We start from the raw sequence: 23,491 nt of genomic DNA on the forward strand, positions 1-23,491 counted from the left end.
GCCTTGCCTCTTCCCCCCCCTCTGCCTTGCCTCTTCCCCCCCCTCTGCCTTGCCTCTTCCCCCCCTCCTCTGCCTTGCCTCTTCCCCCCCTCTGCCTTGCCTCTCCCCCCCCTCTGCCTTGCCTCTTCCCCCCCCTCTGCCTTGCCTCTTCCCCCCCTCTGCCTTGCCTCTTCCCCCCCTCTGCCTTGCCTCTTCCCCCCTTTTCCTTGCCTCTTCCCCCCCCCCTCTGCCTTGCCTCTTCCCTCCCCCCCCTGCCATGCCTCTTCCCCCCCTCTGCCTTGCCTCTTCCCCCCCCCCCCCCCCCCTGCTGCCTTGCCCTTTACCTTCTCGGCCTTGGCCTGTAAAACTCAACTGAAAACCTGACGTAACACGGGGCACAATGCCTGAACAACAGCATTATTGGAGATAAAGTGTCAGCATGAATCATAAATTTGGTGATCCACAGGATGGATTTCACCTGTTTTTAAATTCTTAATTGAAAGTTCAATTATAGCTTGAAGCAGTAACATATTTGGTAAGGTAATTTCCCAAATGAATTCCCTTCTCATCTTTGAAGGTGTCCTATAGCATTACTACTAATTGCAGCAGTTATCTGTTAGTGGGAGGATCTTGTTCACCACCTATTGCTCCTAATTTGTCTAAATTAATGTGGGTGACCCCTCTTAGCAAGTAATGCGCCTGCCCCTGTAACTGCAGAGCTAATGTATCCTGCTCAGAATAGAGATTACATTGTGGAATATCCCACAAGTGATTATCCCATTGGATCAATTGTGCCTGGATTGTATGTATTTGCTTATGGTGGGGCTGACAACTTTCTAAACACTCTGTTCTGACACAAGGGTCTCATGATCGGAGCTCAGTCAGCTAGTACAACATATACCTCCTCGGTGCAGTTGGTTCTAATCACCAAGGGGTTGTCCACACCGGCATGCAGACAAGCCACAAGTTCGGCAACACTACCCTTACTACATGGAAGCTGACACACTTTCAATTCGTAGATTAACTGTTGCTTCTGCAATAAGTACAAACTGGGTGAGACATGGGACCCCATGTTCAGCAGTGGATACCTACACACACACACACACACACACACACACACACACACACACACAACCTCATGGTGAATTGAACAGTATGAGGATACCTCTCCTTTACTTGCAGGGAAGTAACCATCCTCTGTTACCAGCCAAACATCCAGCGGGAGAAAGGGAAATGAAGTGGAAGCACTGGATGGATTGGGGTTCACATGCGTCACCATTGTTTATTGAAATGTATTTATTTAGGAAAAATAACTAAAATCAGATACATTAGCAGGATTACAAACGACACTCTGAACTTTGATTTTATCCATACTGGATGAGAGGTCATGGTTGTGATTGTCAAAGTTAAAAAAATATATCAGCTCAACTACTTCTTTATAGTGTAAAACACTAAGATTGACAGCTGGAAATTGATACATAGCATGGATAATCAGAACACACTGAATGAACAGCTAACTGATGATACAAATAACTTTTTGAAACATTTCACTGGTTTCTTTTGGTAACTACATTTTTAGCAATTGGCAGGATACCATCATTCATGAGGTCCTTGGAACATGTATACATTATGTTTGTATAGACATCTGTGACTTCCTTGTTTACTTGTGCGTGAGCTCACTCGCATTTGTGTCGTGTTTGGCTACGTGGTGTGTGGTATCAATGAAGATGCATGGGCGATTTAAGACGATAGAGGAGACAGCCATGTGGTTAGATGTTGAACACCATAGGCGACACCATTTTAGAGTATTTTTTATATTTTGACAACTATGTGGAGATGCACCTCGGAAGACACGGCTGCAACTAGGGAAGTAGCCACGATGTTTTAATTTTATTATCAGTTTATTGTGCCTGGTGCATGTTCCATTTTAGCAAGTTTTAACAGGTTCCTTTACTTTTTATTATTCTGATGATGGAAGCTTGACTTCCGAAACGCATCAATCTTAGTGTTTTACACTATAAACAAGTGGTTGAGCCGATATATTTTTTAAGATTGACACTCTGAACTTTTGAAATTTATGACGTTACCCACCCTAGTTTAGTGACAATGCAATTGAGGCAATAGTGAAAGAGAAAAGCTGTGTCTGACATCAGTCCTTAGATTTTACATTCAAAATATTCAGCTTCACAAACTGCAGCTCAGAAAATGCTTCAACAAATGAACAAATAATTGTTTGGAAAGAGATGGCTCTTTAAGATGACACAGAAGCATAATTCATCTCAAAGGTTAAAACTGAATAGCTATACTGGAAGACAGAGAAATTTATATCTGCCTCGAGACCACTAGAAAAAGGAAATTATTAAAATACACCTCAAAGTGCATCTAGATAGTTTAATAAAGTAAACAGGTGCACTGATTTCTAGAGCAGCGTTCAGCAGACAGGGCAAGTTGCTTTAAATCTTGCCCCAATGAGCAGTTAAGTAATTGAGAGTTAGTGTGCACAGATTGATATAACTGGCTTCAGACACGGTAAAAATTCTATGAAGTTATACTGTAGCAGATGCGCAAGTGCTTCAGTAAGTGAATGTGCATGCATAGGAGCTCAAGAATGCTATTTAAAAAGGAAAACCAGTAATTAGTACTCAGAACAGACTTTTAGCAGTACATAAATAAAAGGTGAGGAAAGGTCACCCCATGACAACTTTAAAATAACAAACAGTTGGACAATTAAATTTCTTTCACTCTTCAATTCACAAATGGCCAGTGAACAAACACACAAAAAACGTTCAGAGCTCAATAAGACTTACAGTTCTACACACTTTTGCTTCTTCCAGCCCGTGAGCCTCTAATGTGCCAGTTACTTACCAACAGGCTATATTTTCACAAGTCTGGATGACATCTAAATATGACGTGAATGATTCACATAGAGCTGATCAGCATGTGGCCATTCTAACAGTGCGCAGTGGTATGTACAAGAAAAGCACTCATCCCATCAAACCCCCAAACATCAAAAGGTACAAAATTTTTGTACACATTTCAAATAGTAATTTACATAATTTGAGTGAAGGCTGCCCATTCGTAACTGGCAGTGGTGCATTCCATGAAGCTGATGTACAGAGGCAATGTTAACAGCCACAGTATGATGAGCACGCCCTAAGAGTCGAGGAGGGTGGTCTAGGGGTAGCGTCTTTGATTCATAATCAGATGTCTTGGGTCCCGTGTTCGATCCCCGCCACTGCCTAAATTTTGATAAATAATCAGCATTGGCGGCCGAAGACTTCCGGCATAATAAGTCAGCCTTATTCTGCCAACGGCCTTGTCAAAGAGGACGGAGGAGCGGATAGAGGTTCAGGGCACTCTCTTGTCCTAGGGGTGGGAAATTGCCCCTAAAGGCGGAAGGATCAGCAATGATCAACGACATGAGGATGCAGAAGGCAATGGAAACCACTGCATTAAAGACATGTAACGTGTATCCACAGGACAAGTGTCCTGTAATTGAAGAAGTGTCATGGTGATCTCTCCATTGGCAAAAGATTCCGGAATAGTCCCCCATTCGGAGATCTGAGAGGGGACTGCCAAGGGGGAGGTTACCATGAGAAAAAGATTGAATAATCAACGAAAGGATAATGTTCTAAGTGTCTGGGCATGGAATGTCAGAAGCTTGAATGTGGTAGGGAAACTAGAAAATCTGAAAAGGGAAATGCAAAGGCTCCATCAAGATACAGTAGGTGTCAGTGAAGTGAAGTGGAAGGAAGACAAGGATTTCTGGTCAGATGAGTATCGGGTAATAGCAACAGCAGCAGAAAATGGTATAACAGATGTAAGATTCATTATGAATAGGACGGCAGGGCAGAGGATGTGTTACTGTGAACAGTTCAGTGACCGGGTTGTTCTAATCAGAATCGACAGCAGACCAACACCGACAACGATAGTTCAGGTATACATGCCGACGTCGCAAGCTGAAGATGAACAGATAGAGAAAGTGTATGAGAATATTGAAAGGGTAATGCAGTATGTAAAGGGGGACGAAAATCTAATAGTCATGGGCATCTGGAACGCAGTTGTAGGGGAAGGAGTAGAAGAAAAGGTTACAGGAGAATATGGGCTTGGGACAAGGAATGAAAGAGGAGAAAGACTAATTGAGTTCTGTAACAAGTTTCAGCAAGTAATAGCGAATACCCTGTTCAAGAATCACAAGAGGAGGAGGTATACTTGGAAAAGGCCGGGAGATACGGGAAGATTTCAATTAGATTACATCATGGTCAAACAGAGATTCCGAAATCAGATACTGGATTGTAAGGCGTACCCAGGAGCAGGTATAGACTCAGATCACAATAAAGTAGTGATGAAGAGTAGGCTGAAGTTCAAAACATTAGTCAGGAAGAATCAATACGCAAAGAAGTGGGATACGGAAGTACTAAGGAATGACGAGATACGTTTGAAGTTCTCTAACGCTATAGATACAGCAATAAGGAATAGCGCAGTAGGCAGTACAGTTGAAGAGGAATGGACATCTCTAAAAAGGGCCATCACAGAAGTTGGGAAGGAAAACATAGGTACAAAGAAGGTAGCTGCAAAGAAACCATGGGTACAGAAGAAATACTTCAGTTGATTGATGAAAGGAGGAAGTACAAACATGTTCCGGGAAAATCAGGAATACAGAAATACAAGTCGCTGAGGAATGAAATAAATAGGAAGTGCAGGAAAGCTAAGACGAAATGGCTGCAGGAAAAATGTGAAGACATCGAAAAAGATATGATTGTCGGAAGGACAGACTCAGCATACAGGAAAGACAAAACAACCTTTGGTGACATTAAAAGCAACGGTGGTAACATTAAGAGCGCAACAGGAATTCCACTGTTTAAATGCAGAGGAGAGAGCAGATAGGTGGAAAGAATACATTGAAAGCCTCTATGCGGGTGAAGTTTTGTCTGATGTGATAGAAGAAGAAACAGGAGTCGATTTAGAAGAGATAGGGGATCCAGTATTAGAATCGGAATTTAAAAGAACTTTGGAGGACTTACGGTCAAATAAGGCAGAAGGGATAGATAACATTCCATAAGAATTTCTAAAATCATTGGGGGAAGTGGCAACAAAACGACTATTCACGTTGGTGTGTAGAATATATGAGTCTGGCGATATAGCATCTGACTATCGGAAAAGCACCATCCACACAATTCCGAAGATGACAAGAGCTGACAAGTGCGAAAATTATCGAAGCTGCTTACAAGAATAATATACAGAAGAATGGAAAAGAAAATTGAGAATGCACTAGGTGATGATCAGTTAGGCTTTTGGAAAAGTAAAGGGACGAGAGAGGCAATTCTGACATTATGGCTAATAATGGAAGCAAGGCTAAAGAAAAATCAAGACACTTTCATAGGATTTGTCGACATGGAAAAAGCGTTCGACAATATAAAATGGTGCAAGCTGTTCGAGATTCTGAAAAAGTAGGGGTAATCTATAGGGAGAGACGGGTCATATACAATATGTACAACAACCATGAGGGAATAATGAGAGTGGACGATCAAGAACAAAGTGCTCGTATTAAGAAGGGTGTAAGACAAGGCTGTAGCCTTTCGCCCCTACTCTTCAATCTGTACATCGAGGAAGCAATGATGGAAATAAAAGAAAGGTTCTGGAGTGGAATTAAAATACAAGGTGAAAGGATATCAGTGATACGATTCGCTGATGACATTGCTATCCTGAGTGAAAGTGAAGAAGAATTAAATGATCTGCTGAACGGAATGAACAGTCTAATGAGTACACAGTATGGTTTGAGAGTAAATCGGAGAAAGACGAAGGTAATGAGAAGTAGTAGAAATGAGAACAGCGAGAAACTTAACATCAGGATTGATGGTCACGAAGTCAATGAAGTTAAGGAATTCTGCTACCTAGGCAGTAAAATAACCAATGACGGACAGAGCAAGGAGGACATCAAAAGCAGACTCGCTATGGCAAGAAAGGCATTTCTGGCTAAGAGAAGTCTACTAATATCCAATACCGGCCTTAATTTGAGGAAGAAATTTCTGAGGATGTACGTCTGGAGTACAGCATTGTATGGTAGTGAAACATGGACTGTGGGAAAACCGGAACAGAAGAGAATCGAAGCATTTGAGATGTGGTGCTATAGACGAATGTTGAAAATTAGGTGGACTGATCAGGTAAGGAATGAGGAGGTTCTACGCAGAATCGGAGAGGAAAGGAATATGTGGAAAACACTGATAAGGAGAAGGGACAGGATGATAGGACATCTGCTAAGACATGAGGGAATGACTTCCATGGTACTAGAGGGAGCTGTAGAGGGCAAAAACTGTAGAGGAAGACAGAGATTGGAATACGTCAAGCAAATAATTGAGAACGTAGGTTGCAAGTGCTACTCTGAGATGAAGAGGTTAGCACAGGAAAGGAATTCGTGGCGGGCCACTTCAAACCAGTCAGTAGACTGATGACCAAAAAAGAAAAAAAAAAAAAAAAAGAGACGAGGTCCAAAACAGTGGGCCACAATAGTAGAAAACTGTAGCAGACAGGGAGCATCTAAATTCCACTGTCATTCTCACTTAATACAGCCACATGACCACAGTAGTTGTACAGATCAACGGACTTGTCAGATGATTCTCTTCAAAAACTTTGTCTAATGCTAAACATGGTCACTCTTAAAACAGTGTTCAGGTTTACCAAATCATTGAATCCACTGTTGAACATGGGAATTGAATAGCAATAAGAAGCTTGTCTGGTTGCTAGACATTACCCCAACCCCTTCCAAAGCAACGCCACGAAGTATTAAGTCATGCAGCACAATCCAAATCAGGCAGTTGTTTGGATGGGAAAGCTCCTTGCATAATGTGACTTCCACAGAGAAGAACCGACAGCAGATACAGACAGCCAAGACCACACCAATGTTCCGTCTTTTGTTAACAGTTCTGCCTGCAACTATTAAATTGACATAACTTTTAAAGGGCTACCAGTCTCTTCAATCTGTTCATTTCGGCTGAATTGCAAATACTGTTTACGTACCCTGTGCGGCTGTACCGTGCCCCATGGTGCCACAAGCTCCAAGGAAAAGAAATGACATACACCAGGTGTGGGGCATGAATTCAAAGAGGAAGCCTGCCATGGCTCAGATAGTAATAATAATAAAATCATTGTTATCATTATTTGTACTAGTATATTAGTATTACTGTAGGCAGTTAATTAATACAAAGATCAATTAATAACATAATGTTGCTGTATTCTTTTTATCTCCTGCCCAGCATCTCTCTTCAAGCCATCCTCTTTCTGTACACCATGTTGTTTCATTATTGTATCGATATGCTTTTTCTTAAAGTTAAATGGTCTACTATGTTTCTGTCAGTAAGGTGATTTCCAATCAAATTCTTTGGCTGCTAATTATCTAACATTCTCAACAGATGTCGATATCAGTTTAATGAATTTCATTCTATTCTATCACTGTTTCATTTGTTCTCATTCCAGCACTTACTTCAACATTACAAGTTTTTCAGTCTTGATATGCTGGTGCTGCTCCATTAATAATCTTTCTAGAATTTTGTCTTCTTTTGAGATCAGCAAGTAAAACCCATATATAAAATCCAAAGAATAGGACTGTTTCAGCCTGTAGCTCATACTCTTTTTGTACTGTTAGAAACATGCTTGCCCCACCAAAAGGCGCTAATGATGTTAGAAAAGTAGTAAGTAGTGTGCCAAGGTAGGGTGTGTGTTTTTTAAATAATTTTATCACAAATAAGCATTTACTGAAGTGAAAGGTTTTGATTTAACTGTTCTAGACATTTTATGATTCTGATCGTAATAGTAGTATGAGTGATGTGCCACTTGACAGTCCAGTTCCTCCTTCCCAACACAGTTGATGTACGCTGTATTGTGTCATTTGATATGAACAACATTGATTTCATTGTTTTAGGTAGTAGCTGTGTCATTTTATTTGATTACACTACCATTATATGCATATGAAGATAATGAAGTTAGAAAATATGACTGAAAACAATAGCATAGGGAGAAGGCTTAAGTTGAAGGTCATAATGGATTTTCAAAGGTGTCGTCATTAATTAGTCTTAAAATTTTTTCTGCCTCCCATTGAAATATACCATGGTGAACTTGTCACTCAGAATTTTGAACTCAAAAGAGAACACTTAACCAGAAATACTATTTAGTTATTAAAAAGTATGACAATTGGGCTTTATATATGTGATACATTTTATATAATATGGGAGGACTGTGACTGCTTAAGTGTATTTATTACAGTTTGTTATTTTTACCACAGGCCCAAGTTTACCCACACAACATGAATATAAAAGAAGAGTTGGAGGAGGGTGTGAATAAAGAGGTAATTATAGAATTTATATGACCACATGGAATTAATCATCGCTGAGTTGTTGTGAAAAAATGAGATGGTTATCAATTGTGTGTGTATTCACTTTAGCAGTCCTGTGTTTACTTTAAATTACAGTATTATAGCATGACACAGGTTGGAAACGAGGAAACAGGTAAAATAGAACATTTTGTTATAGTATACCCATATGGATTTAAACATTGCCTTTGAGCAGGTGTAGTAATTTAGCTTATGAGTTCATAGAATTGCTTCTTTACATTATAAGCACAAATAAGAATTACGTAAGATTGCATTGATGAAGTTATATTAAAATTCGTACCAAGTCCCAAGACTCAAGCTATGATTTCCTGTTGTAATGAGTAGTTCCCTTAATGGTTCCATGTATGTGAACGCCAGCATTGTATGTTTTTATTTGCCATGTGATACTGCTGTGACAATTACATTCAAGGAAAACCTACACAAAGTTGTGCAGAAAAAAACAGGTGATCCTAACCTACTGAGTAGAGACACTGCAGGTGTTATGGACAGGCAGTCTTGTGAAGTACTATTGAGCAGTTTTCTGAAAAGTCACAGGAAATATGTGCAAGACTACAGACATATCTAGTTGGTGTAAAAATCTTCTTGAATGATTTTGTGACTCTGTATGATGGCTCTTGAAAAAAATAAATTCATCTGCAAGAATGGAAATGGATCCCAAAATTACTGGCCATGTGAAACATTTTAGTGTGCTTATTCACAGTGCTACTGTAATGTAGTCAGCCTGTAAAATGGGACCATAGTTCTGTAGTAGTATTTGGGGGGAAAGCTAGCTAAGTTGATGAGCCTTTCAATGACTCAGCACTTCTGCCGTGCAGTTAGTCGTTACCTTATGCCTTAAATTACATGCAAACAGTAAGATACATTAGAACTGAATGGTACAAATGGATAGGTGTGATGTACCTGCCATTACCACATTGTAAACTATACAAGTACCTTTCCTCGTGATGGTGTCAGTCATAGCTAACACACACAACCTGTGGAATGAAAATGAATCTTCCCATAACTGCCTACCTATTTGTCGCAACAAGTATTTTAAGTATAGTTATATGTTGGCAATATAAAAATATTATTGAGTCGAAGAATCCTACTTTCACTACTGTTTGGGGGTTACCACCAATAGCATGCGCTTTCATTTATTGCACAAATTTCATCCATATTCATTCTTGCCCTTCGTCTCCCCTCCACTCTTCTGATGCTACCGTCCCAGAGGTGTATCATTTCTCTCTTCAGTCTACATTCCATGGCTTGCTAAATATTTCGAGGGTTTCTGCTCAAGGTTTCAGCCAGCTTTGGTCCAAGAGTATTTTGAACATGACAACTTTCTTGGAGGGCATTACATTCAGGAACTACAAATACATCAAGAATTTACTACTCAACAGTTTGATGGTAGTATGGTCTTTACATTTTATTCAGTCTGATTTCTGTTTCTCCGCAGTGACTCTCCACACAGCGTGCACATGTTATGTCCATTCCAGCACTACTATTCAAGAATTAACTATAAAACACACAGAGAAAGCAATATATCTAACTTGCTATTGTTATGATGTTTCACCAGTGGAGGCTAATGCATTACTGTGCTGTGTAGCTGTTCATTCAAAAGAATTAAGCTGTGTAACAGACCACATATACACTTTAAAGTTACTAAAATATGGGATTGCACCTTTTGACTAGAACAACATGGAAGGAATGTAATCAAGAAATAGAGAGGGGGAGGGGGAGGAGGAGAGCGAGAGGAGTGCTACATATGTAACTTGATTCTGAAAAAGCCCAATTAAATTACAGTATTCTTAGCAGTTGAATAAAATACAGGCTTAATCTTTGTTTCAAGTAACGGAAATGTAATGCGTACATGCTAATTGGTTTTGATTGCTATGGGTGTTGTTTCAGCCAGAATTTGGCTGCTCAATAATGCTACATTCGAGGAGCAGAGATTTTTGACTAAACAAGGTCATGAAAGTTAGCCCGAAGTAAAGTTACATATTTTTGGTTAAAGATAAATGGAAGGAGTAACTATCACTGCAAAATAAATTTTTATTCATATCTAATCTCTACATGTCAAATATGCTTGTGTTGTCCATTGTTTTGGACATGTCCAAGGGGACAGACAGTATTTTGATCCTGCAACCACAATGACTCAGGGGACAAAGTAGAGACATGGGTTATCTGTCGGCATCAATTTACATAAATGGGGAGTGTTGTTAGACACTGTAAAGGACAATACTACTACTTCAATAGCAGCAGGTGAGTTTCTCACACTTGTAACTTCGCAGCTGCGAGAGGCAGTTAGGTTGAGATGACGACTTCGACATGGTGCTACTTGCACGTTGATAGCTTTCTTTTTTATTGTAGTCATAGCTCCTTTCAATTCTGACATCTTAACTGAGCAACTGTCACAGCCTATACCCACACAGTTCTCCAGGGTCAGAGAAAGGCTTTCCATTCTCCTTAGAATTGTAGTACCTATACTTCACCAGTAATGCTACGCTCATCATCTTAACACACTTGAGGTTCATCTTCCACTACAATCCTTGTCTTTATTGATATCAATGAAACTCAAAGAATCTTTCGTGTAATTTGCCATCACCATCAACATATCTTGCAGCTAAATTCAGTTGGGCAGTGTGTGCTATGTCCATAGCCTCACCGAAGAGTATCCTGTTATAATGATAATCTTTGATTTCCTCCAGTAATCTCGATAACATCACTGTTTCACAGCATGAATTAAGTTCCTTACACATTGTTTTACATATGTAAGTGGCATTCGCTTAAGTGGTCTCAAGGTGATGGTTTAGTTGCAAGTCTCCAGTGTCAATTCTAAATCTTACAAGAGCTCTAAAGTTTCCCATGTTACTCACTATACTTTCACGATCATTATCGTTTTCTAATAGACTTCCATCATCTGTATGACCACGCAGGGGAATATTTTGATTTCCATGAAATATGATTGTTTTTATTATAGGTACAAGATGGTCTCTGTTTTCTCTAATTGATTTATGACATCAGGTTTGCATTCCTAGTGTAGTGATTTAATTTTGCATCTGTTGGTGCTTTAATGTGGTACTTGAGCTGAGAGTGAGTCTCGAGGTCACCATATTTATCAGTAAGTTTGGCAAACTTTGTTTGTGGTTCAGTCACAATTTTCTTGGTGATAATGGATTTCTTTCCTCCAGCCATTTTATTATTCACAAAAAGTGAACAGTTAGTGCAGAGAAGTCCCTTTTTAACTTGTGAGAACACAAGCTGTGGATGGATACTGTTTAAAATAATTATCTTGCACTTGCTTACGTTCAACTCGCCCTTCATTGTTGTGCTCAGAAGTAGGAAAGACAACTTTTTCCAGGTTTCATTGGAGCTGTGAGAAGCTTGTGTTTTATATCATCAGTAATATACGGATTGTAATACATCCTATTAAATGCCAATATCTGTGTGTTTAAAGGAATCGGTTGATGAACTTCGTTGTGGAAGTTTCGACGAAATGCTGGTTTGTGCCTTTACATCTGGTGGTGTTTTTTGCGGCTGAATGGTGACCAGAATCATCAGATGTGTCTACTTTTTTTTTCTTTATTACATACCAATCCATTTTATTATATTGTTATGATGTAGGTAAATTACATGCAAATTATTCACGAATAAACACTTTATTCGCACTGAAAATTGCAACACTGGTACACTTAGCACTGAAACACACTCAGTCACGCTCCCCATATTTCTAATATCACTAAGCACAATACTGACTGAAGTCCATGGTAATAGCCAATATTGCAGTTGCTCACTTTTAATCACTTCGAAGTTATGGCGAAGATGGTAGCTTTCAAACTGACTACCTGCTTCTCATATGTGGCTCGGTTGTTTTGAGAACATTCACTGCCAGAATGTCAAATGTACTTTTGGCCACTTCTAAGTCACACTGGTGATGTTGCCCTCTGAGCTAGGTTTTCAACAGATGCTTGTCTGTCACATGGTAGTGGCAGCTACAGCAGGGTTAAGATTAATGAAATAATTAGTAAATGAGGGCAAGGCTCTCACATTACCACAAACAAGGAAAAGCTAAATGCAGATAGAGAAAAGCTTACAATATTGGTTTCCACACAGAAAGACAGAGTAAAAGGAAATTAACACAAATATATTTATGCACCTGCTAATATTGCTACTGCAGAAGTGCTGTATTTGTTCTGCACACATTGTACCACTCAGTTAGCTTTTTTCACACACGTGCCATGAGAACCTTTCAGTTGAGTGGCCCAAAAACAAAATTTCTTATGCCACTGCTTTTATAGGGATACATTTGAGATACTGGATATTGTGGATGCAGAGAAAGTCCACCCATCAGATAGGAGATTTCACAAAAATCATGGAAGAACAAATACGGATGTAACAAGAGGGAAATTGCTGTAAACTTCACTTTGGTGGCTTGCATGGATATTCACTGACAGCTGTAATAGTACCAAGAGTGTGACTGCATAATTACACCACTTGACTGAGAAAAGTGGTGGAGAGTAAACCAGCTGTGAATTTGTACTCTACTGCACATAAAACAAGTGGTCACTGCTTTTTACATCAAAGGCTATTCCTTGTGCCTGTTCATTATAGTGGAAAATTTATCTTTAGTTTTGAGGTACTAGCACAAATACCATAGGTGTCCAAAGGGCATATATGTGAATTGTTCTCTGTGACTTCTGAAGGATTGTTAGTGGTGCAAGCCAAACGATTATATTCATTTTTATTTGTAAAAATTTAGGACAAATTCACAATTACATTCAATTGTAAAATAATTAAATTTGTAACTGACATAGCATCCATAATTCACATCACTACCGTGACTGTGACACTGGAGAGAAGCAGAAAGTTGTCATAATATCTTATATGTTTTATATTTTGTATAATAATATGGCATTGATTTTCAGAAGGAAAGAAGTTTTATTTAAATAAAATTAGTGGACTTCTTGGCTTCAGCTGGGTATGCATTTACTCCAGTTCTAACCTCCTCGACCGCCATTACATTTCACTCCATTCTCTGTCCATGTCCCACCCCTCCGCCCCGGGGGCCTTTTAGGGTGATTCATTGGCTGAAAAGGTCAAGGTGGTGGTACACTGATGTGATGTGAAATCGTAGATCTCTTCCCCCCACCCTCCCCCCCCCCCACCCCCATCCCACCCCTCTCCCTGTGGTGCTTAGTGTCTGGAATTTGGGCACATGTTTGCATTGCAGCACTAACCTCATCTGTAGAGACTGTGGATGAGTGTCGCCTGCAAATGCTCAGTGTGCCTCTCTCCACATCTGTGTTGACTGTGGAGAGCACCGCACTCCCTGCTCACCAGATTACACTGTTCTCTAGAGAGTGAAGAAGGTACAAGAGTACAAGACTCAGGACAAACCTACTGACAAAGAGGCCGAAAGGAAGTACAAGCATTTGCCCCCAGCATGTACACAATGTCATATGCTACAGCTACAAAGACATTTCCCCTTTGCTGATGGTACTCTGGCCTGTTACTCTTTCTGTAGTGGGCCCCTCAGGGCCACTGAACCATCCTTGCACCCCTGTTGGTTTGGGGGATCCCCTTTTGCTGCTTTTTCCACACCTGCTTTGGGATCGATAGCTTCCCATACACCAGGGACATTTGTCCCCACCTCCCAGCCTGAGATGAATAAGCTTCTTCTGGCTTCTCTTGCAAGTAAGAGGTCCTTGGGGTCATTTCCTTCGCTGGGTTGTACTGGTCTACAACTGGACACCAGCAAGTGCTAAAGGAACTACAAATTGTTGGTCACACAGCTTCATGATCATCATCTTTACCTGAAACTGATTCAGAGAAGTCCTTGGCATAATCAAAATCCTGTAAGGAGAGAAGACAAGAAAAGTGTTTTAAGGAGGAGGATGACCTTCCAGTGGTCCCCCATACCAGCAGATCCACCTGTTCAACTCCTGTGGCCAAGGCAGAGATTCCAGCAACCCCTGAGGCCCTAGTTTGAACCACACAATGGTACCCAGAAAGGATTTCACACATATGTTCTGGATACTCTGTATATCAAACTTTTGCCTCTTGATACAACTTTGAAGGCTGTGGTTGTTCAGGTAAGTGCATTCGGCATAGTACGATCTGCAGTGTTTACCTCCCTCCTGATGATAAAGTATCTCATGAGATATTGTTTGCATTGATTTCTCAGCCCCCCCCCCCCCCCCCCCGGCCCCCATATTCTCTAATCTTGGGCAATTTCAATACATATAACCCTTTGTGAGCTTTAACCATGATCACTGGCCATCATAAGGACCTCGGAGTCTGACTGGCACAACTTGATTTGCCTCTTAAATACTAATACCCCCTCACGTTTTTGGCATGGCACACCGAGTGTTCTTGGTCATTAACCTTTTCATATACAGCGCTTGGCTTCTCCCATCCATCCACTGGGGAGTTCATGACGACCTGTGTAGGTAGGGACCATTCCACAATCTTCCTGTCCCTCCCCCAGCATAACTGCCCTGGATGCATGACCAGATGGGGTCTCAACATTGCTGACTTAAGTGCTTTTGCCTTTGCTGTCGGCCTTGACTCCCCGCCGCATGGAGGCATCAACAAGGCAGCCCAGAATATAATTACAGCCATTCATTTGGCAAGTGATTTAGCAATCCTCTGTTCTTTGGGCCTGCTCTGACGAGAGATTACCTTGGCGGTCATCAGAGAGTGCAGAGGCCATTAGTGATAGTAGGCAGGCTCTCCAGTACCATAAGTGGCACCAATTGGTGGAGCATCTTATTTACTTTAAGTGGCTTCATGCCCAGTTCTGCCACCTGATGAAATAATAAAAAGAAGAATGCTGGGAGCAGCATGTTTCAACCATCAGACCACGTACCTCCTCTCTTCATGTTATCAAGCAGTGGGTAGAGCAAAAGCAATTATCTTTTACTACATGCCACCTGGAGCTGTATAAAGCTCCATTCATTGAGTGGGGATTCATCAGTGTCCTAGTCCTCTGTGCTGATACAGCACCAGGGCCAGGTCACATCCACAACCAAATGATCAAGCACCTATCAGTGGATTGTCAGCATCATATCCTTGCCATCTGTAACTGGATCTGGAGCGAGGGCCAGTTCCCATCATAACAATTAGAAAGTATCGTTGTCACAGTGCTGAAATTGGGTAAGCTCCTTTAGAGATGAGCAGTTATCACCCAGTAAGTGTCACCAATGTTCTCCGTAAATTGCTTGAATGCGAAGTGAGCTGGCAGCTGTGTGGCTCCTTGAGTGTCGGGGTCTTCTGGCTGCATCCCAGTGTGGTTTTCACCAAGGCTGTTCCACTACAGACAATCTGGTTTGCCTGCAGTCTGCCAGCCAATCAGCTTTTTCCCAATGTCAATGCATTATAGCCATCTTCTTTGACTAGCAAAAGCTGTATGACAGCTGGAGGTGATGCTATATCCTTGCTGCCTTACACAAGTGGGGTCTGTGGGATCCACACCCAATTTTTATGTAGAATTTCCTGTCACAGTGTATGTTCTGGCTTCTAGTTGGTGCTTCCCGCAGAACTCCACATATCCAAGAGAATGAAGTCCTGCAGGGCTCTGTACTGAGTGTCCTTGTCTTTCTACAAGCCATCAGTGGTCACCTCCAGCTGTGAGGTCATCAGTATCACCAACCTTACATGCTGACTATTTGGGCCTCTTACTATTGCTCCTCTAGTGTGGGTGTCATTGAATGTAGACTGCAAGGCACCATATGAAAGATGCTGTCATGGGCACTGACCCATGGATTTTGGTTTTCAGGTGCCAAGACCTATGTCATGGTTTTCTGTCAACATGGTATGGTTCATCCACAACCAGAACTTTATCTTCCTGACAAACTACTCAATGTGGCAGGAACTTACTGCTTTTTAGGACTGGTCTTTGTTTCTTAGTTGACATGAGTTCCCAGTATTTTTCAGTGTAAGTGAAAGTGCTTGCTGCACCTCAGTACACTTTATCACGCGAGTAACACCAGCAGGGGTGCATAGTGCACTACCCTTCTGCAGCTTTACAAAGCCATGATACAACCCTGTATTGGTTATGGGAGTCTGGTATATGGTTCGGCATCATCCTCAGCATTGTGGATACAGGATCTGATGCACCACTGTGGTGTTTGATTTGCAACAGGAGCCTTTTGAACTAGTCCTGTGGACAGCTTATGTATGGAGGCTGGGGTCCATTCATTGTGTATCAAGAGCCAACAGCAGCTTCTCAGTTATGCTACCTATGTTTGCGACTCTCCTAAGCATCCAAACTATCATCCCCTCTTTCCAAACATGGAAACCCATCTTCCATAATGGCGGCCTGGATAAGGGATTTTGATCACATTCCACACTGTCCCTCACCTCTGAACTCCAGTTACTTCTTCCTCCACCTCTCCTCTGGGCCCACTCATGTACACCTATGTGGGGAACCCATTGGTCACAGCTTTGTTTTCCCCCCAGGGGGTCCACAACTCTTTTGTGGACACGTGCGTAGCGAGCACGGAACCCCGAGCTAATGTGGCCCTCCTTCCTTTCCGGGCTGCATACCTTCCCTTTCCTTTCCGCATCCCTCCCCGTCCCCCATCTTCGCCCCCCCCCCCCCCCCCTCACCTCTGGCTCTTTCCTTCCCTTTCTCCCCCTCTGGGAGTATGGTTTGTGCCTACGTCCGGAGACGGACGCTCGAAACTGTTCCAAATTCCTTGTTTTATAAACTTGCAAGTCCTCGTCCATCCTCTGTCCTTCTCTTTTCCTTCCCTCTTCTCCTTGCCCTTTTCTCCGCTGCGGCGTTTGAGACCCCCTCTTTCCTTTCCCTTTCTCTTTTTTCCTCCCTGTGCGTGTCTGAAGGCCGACCCACGCACTTCCATGCGTAGCCGGTGATGGGGTAACGCGTAATTCCCCGCCCCGGGTAGACAGGTAGGACACGTACGTACCTCCTGGTAACGGCCAGGCCCAGGGAGGGGTGATTACCCGAGCTGATACCTTCCGAAAGTGCCGATTGGTCCCTCCGTCCGTTTGTCGGGAGGTGTGACCTGAGGTGTGAACAATCACCTAAGGCGGGTGTGCCCTCGGTGAGGGCCCCCACAAGGGAGGAGCGCGCCATCGGAGACGCCGGTAATCATGGGGGATTCTTCCGCAATGGTTTCCTCACCTTCCACTATGTCTGCTCACAAACGTAAGTTCACTGAGTCTCAGCCACAGACAGTTCTTCCATCGTTGCCACAGTTCCTTGTTGTTTCTCGGTCTGATGAAGGTCACGACTTTTCCACGGTAAACCCTTTCATTATTCAGAAAGGTGTTGACGCAATTGCGGGTCCTGTAAAGTCTTGTTCCAGATTACGGAATGGCACCCTGTTGTTAGAAACACACAGTGCCCTCCAGGCTCAAAAATTGCTGCGTACTTCTCTGCTCCACACCTTCCCTGTCCGGGTGGAACCGCACCGTACCTTAAATTCCTCGCGTGGAGTCGTTTATACACGCTCCCTCGATGGATTGTCTGACGAAGAAATTCAGCACTACCTGTCTGACCAGGGCGTAACAGCTGTTCATAGAGTTATGAAAAGGGTTGACACGAACATCATTCCAACCCACACTGTCTTCTTGCCATTTGACAAAGTTCAACTCCCATCGAAAATCAAAGCAGGCTATGAGATAATTTCTGTTCGCCCTTACGTCCCAAACTCCACGCGTTGCTATCGGTGTCAGCGGTTCAATCACACCAGCCAGTCCTGTTCCAATCCGGCCAAATGTGTTACGTATGGCAAGGATGCCCATGAGGGTGCTTGTCCACCTCCATCCCCTCGCTGCATCAACTGTATGGGTGACCACGCTGCTTCCTCTCGAGATTGCCCCGTTTTTAATGATGAAAACCTCATCCAGGAAATAAGAGTGAAGGAAAAGGTGTTGACCTTTGCTGCTCAAAAATTATTCGCCAGTCGACAGCCCACCATGCCTCAGACAGGAAAATACAGCACTGTCCTTGCTTCTCCTCGGCCAATAAAGGAGGCTGCCACGCAGACTTGCGACCTCACCTTTAGTACTACGGTAGTCAGATCGGCCAGCGCAAAGATCGCCCGTTCAACCTCACCACTTTTGCCTGCCCACTCTATGGCTCACCCTTCGTCGGGTTCTGCTAAATCTCGAGCCCAAAAGTCAGACGCCAAGTCTTCAAAAAAAGAGCATTCTCGTGAAGAGTTTTTACGTACCGCAACTTCACAACCATCGGTTCCTCCTTCATCTAAACATCATACTTCCAAGAAGGCTACGAAGAAACGCAGTTCCTCTCCTTCTCCGCCAAGGCGTGTCCCATCTACAGCACCACCTGGCGGAAATCGCCCTCGGCTGTCTTCTGTGTCGCCGAGGCGCACTGCTGGTGGCCGGTCAACCGGCCGATCGCTGGTGGCAGGAGCTGCTCCTGACCAACCTATGGATCAGGATCTTCTGCCTTCGACTGAATGCCATTCCATGCTGTCGGTCGCAAGCTCTGAGCAGTCGTTGTGTTGACAGCACCCTTGGTCACGTTCCTCCATTTTCTGTTCACCCTATGTCCATTATCCACTGGAATATCCGCGGCATTCGAGCCAATCGGGATGAATTGTCGATCCTCTTACGATCCTACTCGCCGGTCATCTTTTGTCTTCAGGAAACAAAGCTGCGTCCCCATGACCGCTTTGTTCTCCCTCACTTTCAGTCAGTCCGATATGACCTCCCCTCTGTTGAAGGCACTCCAGCCCATGGAGGACTCATGATTCTGCTCCATGATACTCTCCATTATCACCCAATCCCCTTAAACAGTTCCTTCCAAGCTGTCGCCGTCCGTCTTTCCCTTTCCGGATACACGTTCTCTCTATGTACGGTATACATTCCATCATCCACACCAATGGCACGAGCTGATCTCCTTCATCTTCTTGATCAGCTTCCACCCCCCTATTTGCTGGTTGGGGATTTCAATGCCCATCACCCGCTTTGGGGATCTCCGCATCCTTGTCCACGTGGCTCACTATTGCTAGACTTCTTCCACCAAGCGGATCTAGTCTGCCTCAACACTGGGGTCCCCACATTTTTGTCTGCCTCCACGACAAATTTATCTCATTTGGACCTTGCGGTCGGTACTGTTCCGCTAGCTCGGCGCTTCGAATGGTTCGCCCTTGATGATACCCACTCGAGTGACCACTTTCCATGTGTTCTTAGACTGCAGCCTCAACTGCCATATATGCGCTCGCGACGCTGGAAGTTTGCCCAAGCCGATTGGACACTTTTTTCGTCTCTAGCGACATTCGATGACCGTCGCTTTCCCAGCGTCGACGATGAGGTCACACATTTTACCGACGTTATTCTCACAGCTGCGGAACGTTCAATACCACGCACTTCCGAATTGCCCCGGCGCCCCCCAGTTCCTTGGTGGAACGAGGCATGCCGTGACGCAATACGTGAGCGGCGACGTGCTCTTCGCATTTTCCGTCACCATCCAACTTTGGCCAACTGTATCCGATATAAGCAGCTCCGTGCGCGATGCCGTCGCGTCATCCGCGATAGCAAGAAGGCGAGCTGGAAATTCTTTATTAGCTCATTTAACACCTTCACTCCCTCCTCGGAAGTTTGGAGTCGGCTTCGACGGTTCTCAGGCGCGCCTAGTTTCTCGCCGGTCTCTGGGCTCACTGTCGCGCATGATACCTTAGTGGACCCCGTCGCAATTTCCAACTCATTGGGTCAGCACTTTGCTGAGATTTCGAGCTCTTCAAATTACCCGCCAGCGTTTCTCCTGAAGAAACGTGCAGCGGAAGTGCGACATCTTGCTTTCTCCTCTCAAAATCACGAAAGCTACAATACTGTTTTCTCCATGCGGGAACTCCAACATGCCCTCTCTTCTTCTCGCTCCTCCGCCCCAGGACCGGATGGTATCCATGTTCAAATGTTGCTGCATTTATCAACCCATAGTCTGCGTTACCTCCTTTGCCTTTATAATAGAATTTGGACCGACAGTACCTTTCCCAGGCAATGGCGGGAAGCTATTGTCGTTCCCGTTCCGAAACCTGGAAAGGACAAACATCTCCCCTCTAGCTATCGCCCCATTTCTCTCACGAGTAGTGTCTGTAAGGTTTTGGAGCGTATGGTGAATTACCGTTTAGCTTGGTGGCTGGAATCCCGCAGTCTTTTAACACCAGCCCAATGCGGATTCCGAAAGCATCGTTCTGCAGTTGACCATCTTGTTGCTCTCTCCACGTATATCATGAACAATTTTCTCCGGAAACGCCAAACGGTAGCAATATATTTTGATCTGGAGAGAGCATACGATACCTGTTGGAGGACAGGCATCCTCCGCACACTGTTCTCTTGGGGCTTTCGAGGCCGGCTGCCCCTTTTTCTTTGCGAATTTATGGCAGAGCGCACATTTAGGGTGCGGGTGAACACTACTCTCTCCCGTACTTTCTCCCAAGAAAACGGGGTACCCCAGGGCTCCGTGCTGAGTGTTGTACTGTTCGCCGTCGCCATTAATCCAATTATGGATTGTCTCCTTCCTGATGTCTCGGGCTCCCTCTTTGTGGACGATTTTGCGATCTACTACAGCTCTCAACGGACCAGCCTTCTTGAAAGACGTCTTCAAGGATGTCTCGATCGCCTCCACTCGTGGAGCATCGAAACCGGCTTCCGTTTCTCACCTAGTAAGACCATTTGTGTTAATTTTTGGCGACGTAAGGAGTTTCTTCCGCCCTCCTTACATCTAGGTCCTGTCAACCTTCCGTTTTCCGACGTCGCTAAATTCTTGGGTCTTATGTTTGACAGAAAACTGTGCTGGTCCTCCCACGTTTCCTATCTTTCGGCTCGCTGTCTGCGTTCCCTTAACACCCTTTGTGTCCTGAATGGTACCTCCTGGGGAGCGGACCGAGTGGTCCTTCTCCGCCTCTATCGCGCCTTAGTGCGCTCGAAATTGGATTATGGAAGCATAGTCTACTCCTCTGCTCGGCCGTCTATTCTTTGGCGTCTCGACTCTATCCACCACCGTGGATTACGTTTAGTGTCTGGAGCTTTTTACACCAGCCCTGTGGAAAGCCTTTATGCTGCGACTGCTGAACCTCCGCTGTCCAATCGGCGGGCAGTCCTTCTGAGTCGTTATGCTAGCCATCTGTCTTCCATGCCTGCTAATCCAGCCCATGACCTTTTTTTCGACGCCTCCTTTGATGTAGGATATGCAGGCCGCTCCTCCTCCCTACTACCCCCGGGAGTCCGCTTCCGTCAACTGCTCCATTCTCTTTCCTTCCGCTTTCCTAAAACCACCTTGACAACCTGGGGTACAGCACCGCCTTGGCTCCGTCCCCGGATCGACTTGCTCCGAGACCTATGTCAATTTCCCAAGGATGGTACCCCTCCACTTGTTTATCGTAGGGCATTTGCTGCTCTATGTGCACAAATGACGGACGTCACATTTATTTACACCGACGGCTCGAAAACATCGTTAGGTGTAGGGAGTGCCTATATTGTTGGCGACACCCCAAATCACTTCCGGCTTCCTGACCAGTGTTCAGTTTATACTGCGGAGCTTTACGCTGTTCTCCAGGCTGTCCACTACATCCGCCGCCATCAGCGGATACAGTACGTAATCTGCTCAGATTCTCTCAGCTCTCTCCTAAGTCTCCAAGCTCTTTACCCTGTGAACCCTCTGGTCCACCGGATTCAGGACTCTGCGCCTGCTCCACCTGGGGGGTGTCTCGGTGGCGTTCGTCTGGCTCCCGGGACACGCTGGTATCTGTGGGAATGAGGCGGCCGATATAGCGGCCAAGGCTGCAGTCTCTCTTCCTCGGCCAGCTATTCAGTCACTTCCCATTACCGATCTACGGAGCGGTTTATGTCGCCAAGTTGCTCATTTATGGCATGCGCATTGGTCAACACTTCCTCATAATAAATTGTGGGAAGTGAAAGCCCTTCCTTGCGCTTGGACCTCTTCCTCCCGAACGCGTCGTCGGGAGGAGGTAATTTTAGCTAGACTCCGGATAGGGCACTGTCTTTTTATCCATCGACATCTTTTAAGTGGCGATCCTCCCTCACTCTGTCCCCACTGCTCTCAGCTGTGGACGGTCAGACACCTTTTAATTGAGTGCCCCTATTTTAATCCATTACGCTCCCGTCTACAGCTATCGCCTGATCTATCGTCGATTGTAGCAGATGACACGCGCTCAGCCGACCGCGTTCTCCAGTTTATTAGTGACAGTGAAATGACGTCAGTCATTTGAAGCTTTTTTTGGGGACAACCAACCCCTTTCTATAGTGGATTTTTAAGCATTCCTTCTGCCTTTAGTTTCTCAAATTTTATGACTTTGTTCCCATTGCTGCTGGTTTTAAATTTCGTTTTTTCCTGTTTCCTACGTCACGGGCTGGGCGCTAATGACCATAGAAGTTTTGCGCCCTAAAACCACAAAAAAAAAACAGCTTTGTTTTGACCCATCATGAGGTCCAAAAGACATGGACCCTCCTGAGGCCCTCTGCCACCAATTTTTCTCCATCCTTGGTACATCCTGGAGTTCAGCAGTAGTCTATACTGTTTGCTTAGTGGTTGCTGATCACATAGGCTTTGCTTACACTGTCATGGGTCCTACTGAATTGTCTTCCCTGCTGGAAGCTGTAGAGTTTGTAGCCATCTCTCATGCTCTTGAGTATATGCTTTCCTCCACTGGTGGGTCCTTCATCTGCAGCAACCCCTTGACCAGTTTTAAAGCTTTCAAGCAGTATTACCCTCAGCATACCTTGGTCATTGCTAACCAGTATTCCCAGTATGCCCTTCAGCACTGTGGATGCTCAGTGATGATTGTTTGGACTCTGGATCACATTGGGATCCCTAGGGACAAAGTTACTGATAGCTTGCCCAAACGGGCTACCGGTAAACTGGCTCTGGTAATCAGTATTCTGGAAACAGACATCTGATCAGTATCACACCGTCAAGTTTTAGGAACCTGAAATGTGGAATGAATCACTGTGACTTCAAACAACCTGTGATAAGGAGACTATGAATCTATGGAGGTCCTCCATGCAGGCCCCTCACAAGCATTCTACCATACTCTGCCAGCTCCACATGAGCTGTATCTGGTGGTCTCACAGTCATCTCCTCCAGTACCACACCACTGTCGTCATTCCGGTTCAACAGTGGTCTACATTTTG

General features: G+C 44.1%; 1 protein-coding gene across 12 annotated transcripts in view; it reads left to right on the plus strand.

Annotated features, from left to right (window-relative positions):
* Positions 1 to 23,491, plus strand: part of LOC126427331 (zinc finger protein 708-like) — a 117,828-nt gene that overhangs the window by 29,865 nt on the left and 64,472 nt on the right. For all 12 annotated transcript variants that reach the window (XM_050089643.1, XM_050089649.1, XM_050089648.1 and 9 more), the window contains one exon: positions 8,258 to 8,320. In XM_050089643.1, the coding sequence (XP_049945600.1) occupies positions 8,258 to 8,320 (63 nt within the window). The remainder of the gene's footprint in view (positions 1 to 8,257; positions 8,321 to 23,491) is intronic.

Source organism: Schistocerca serialis, chromosome 11 (genome assembly GCF_023864345.2).
Source record: "Schistocerca serialis cubense isolate TAMUIC-IGC-003099 chromosome 11, iqSchSeri2.2, whole genome shotgun sequence".
NCBI lineage: Eukaryota > Metazoa > Arthropoda > Insecta > Orthoptera > Acrididae > Schistocerca > Schistocerca serialis.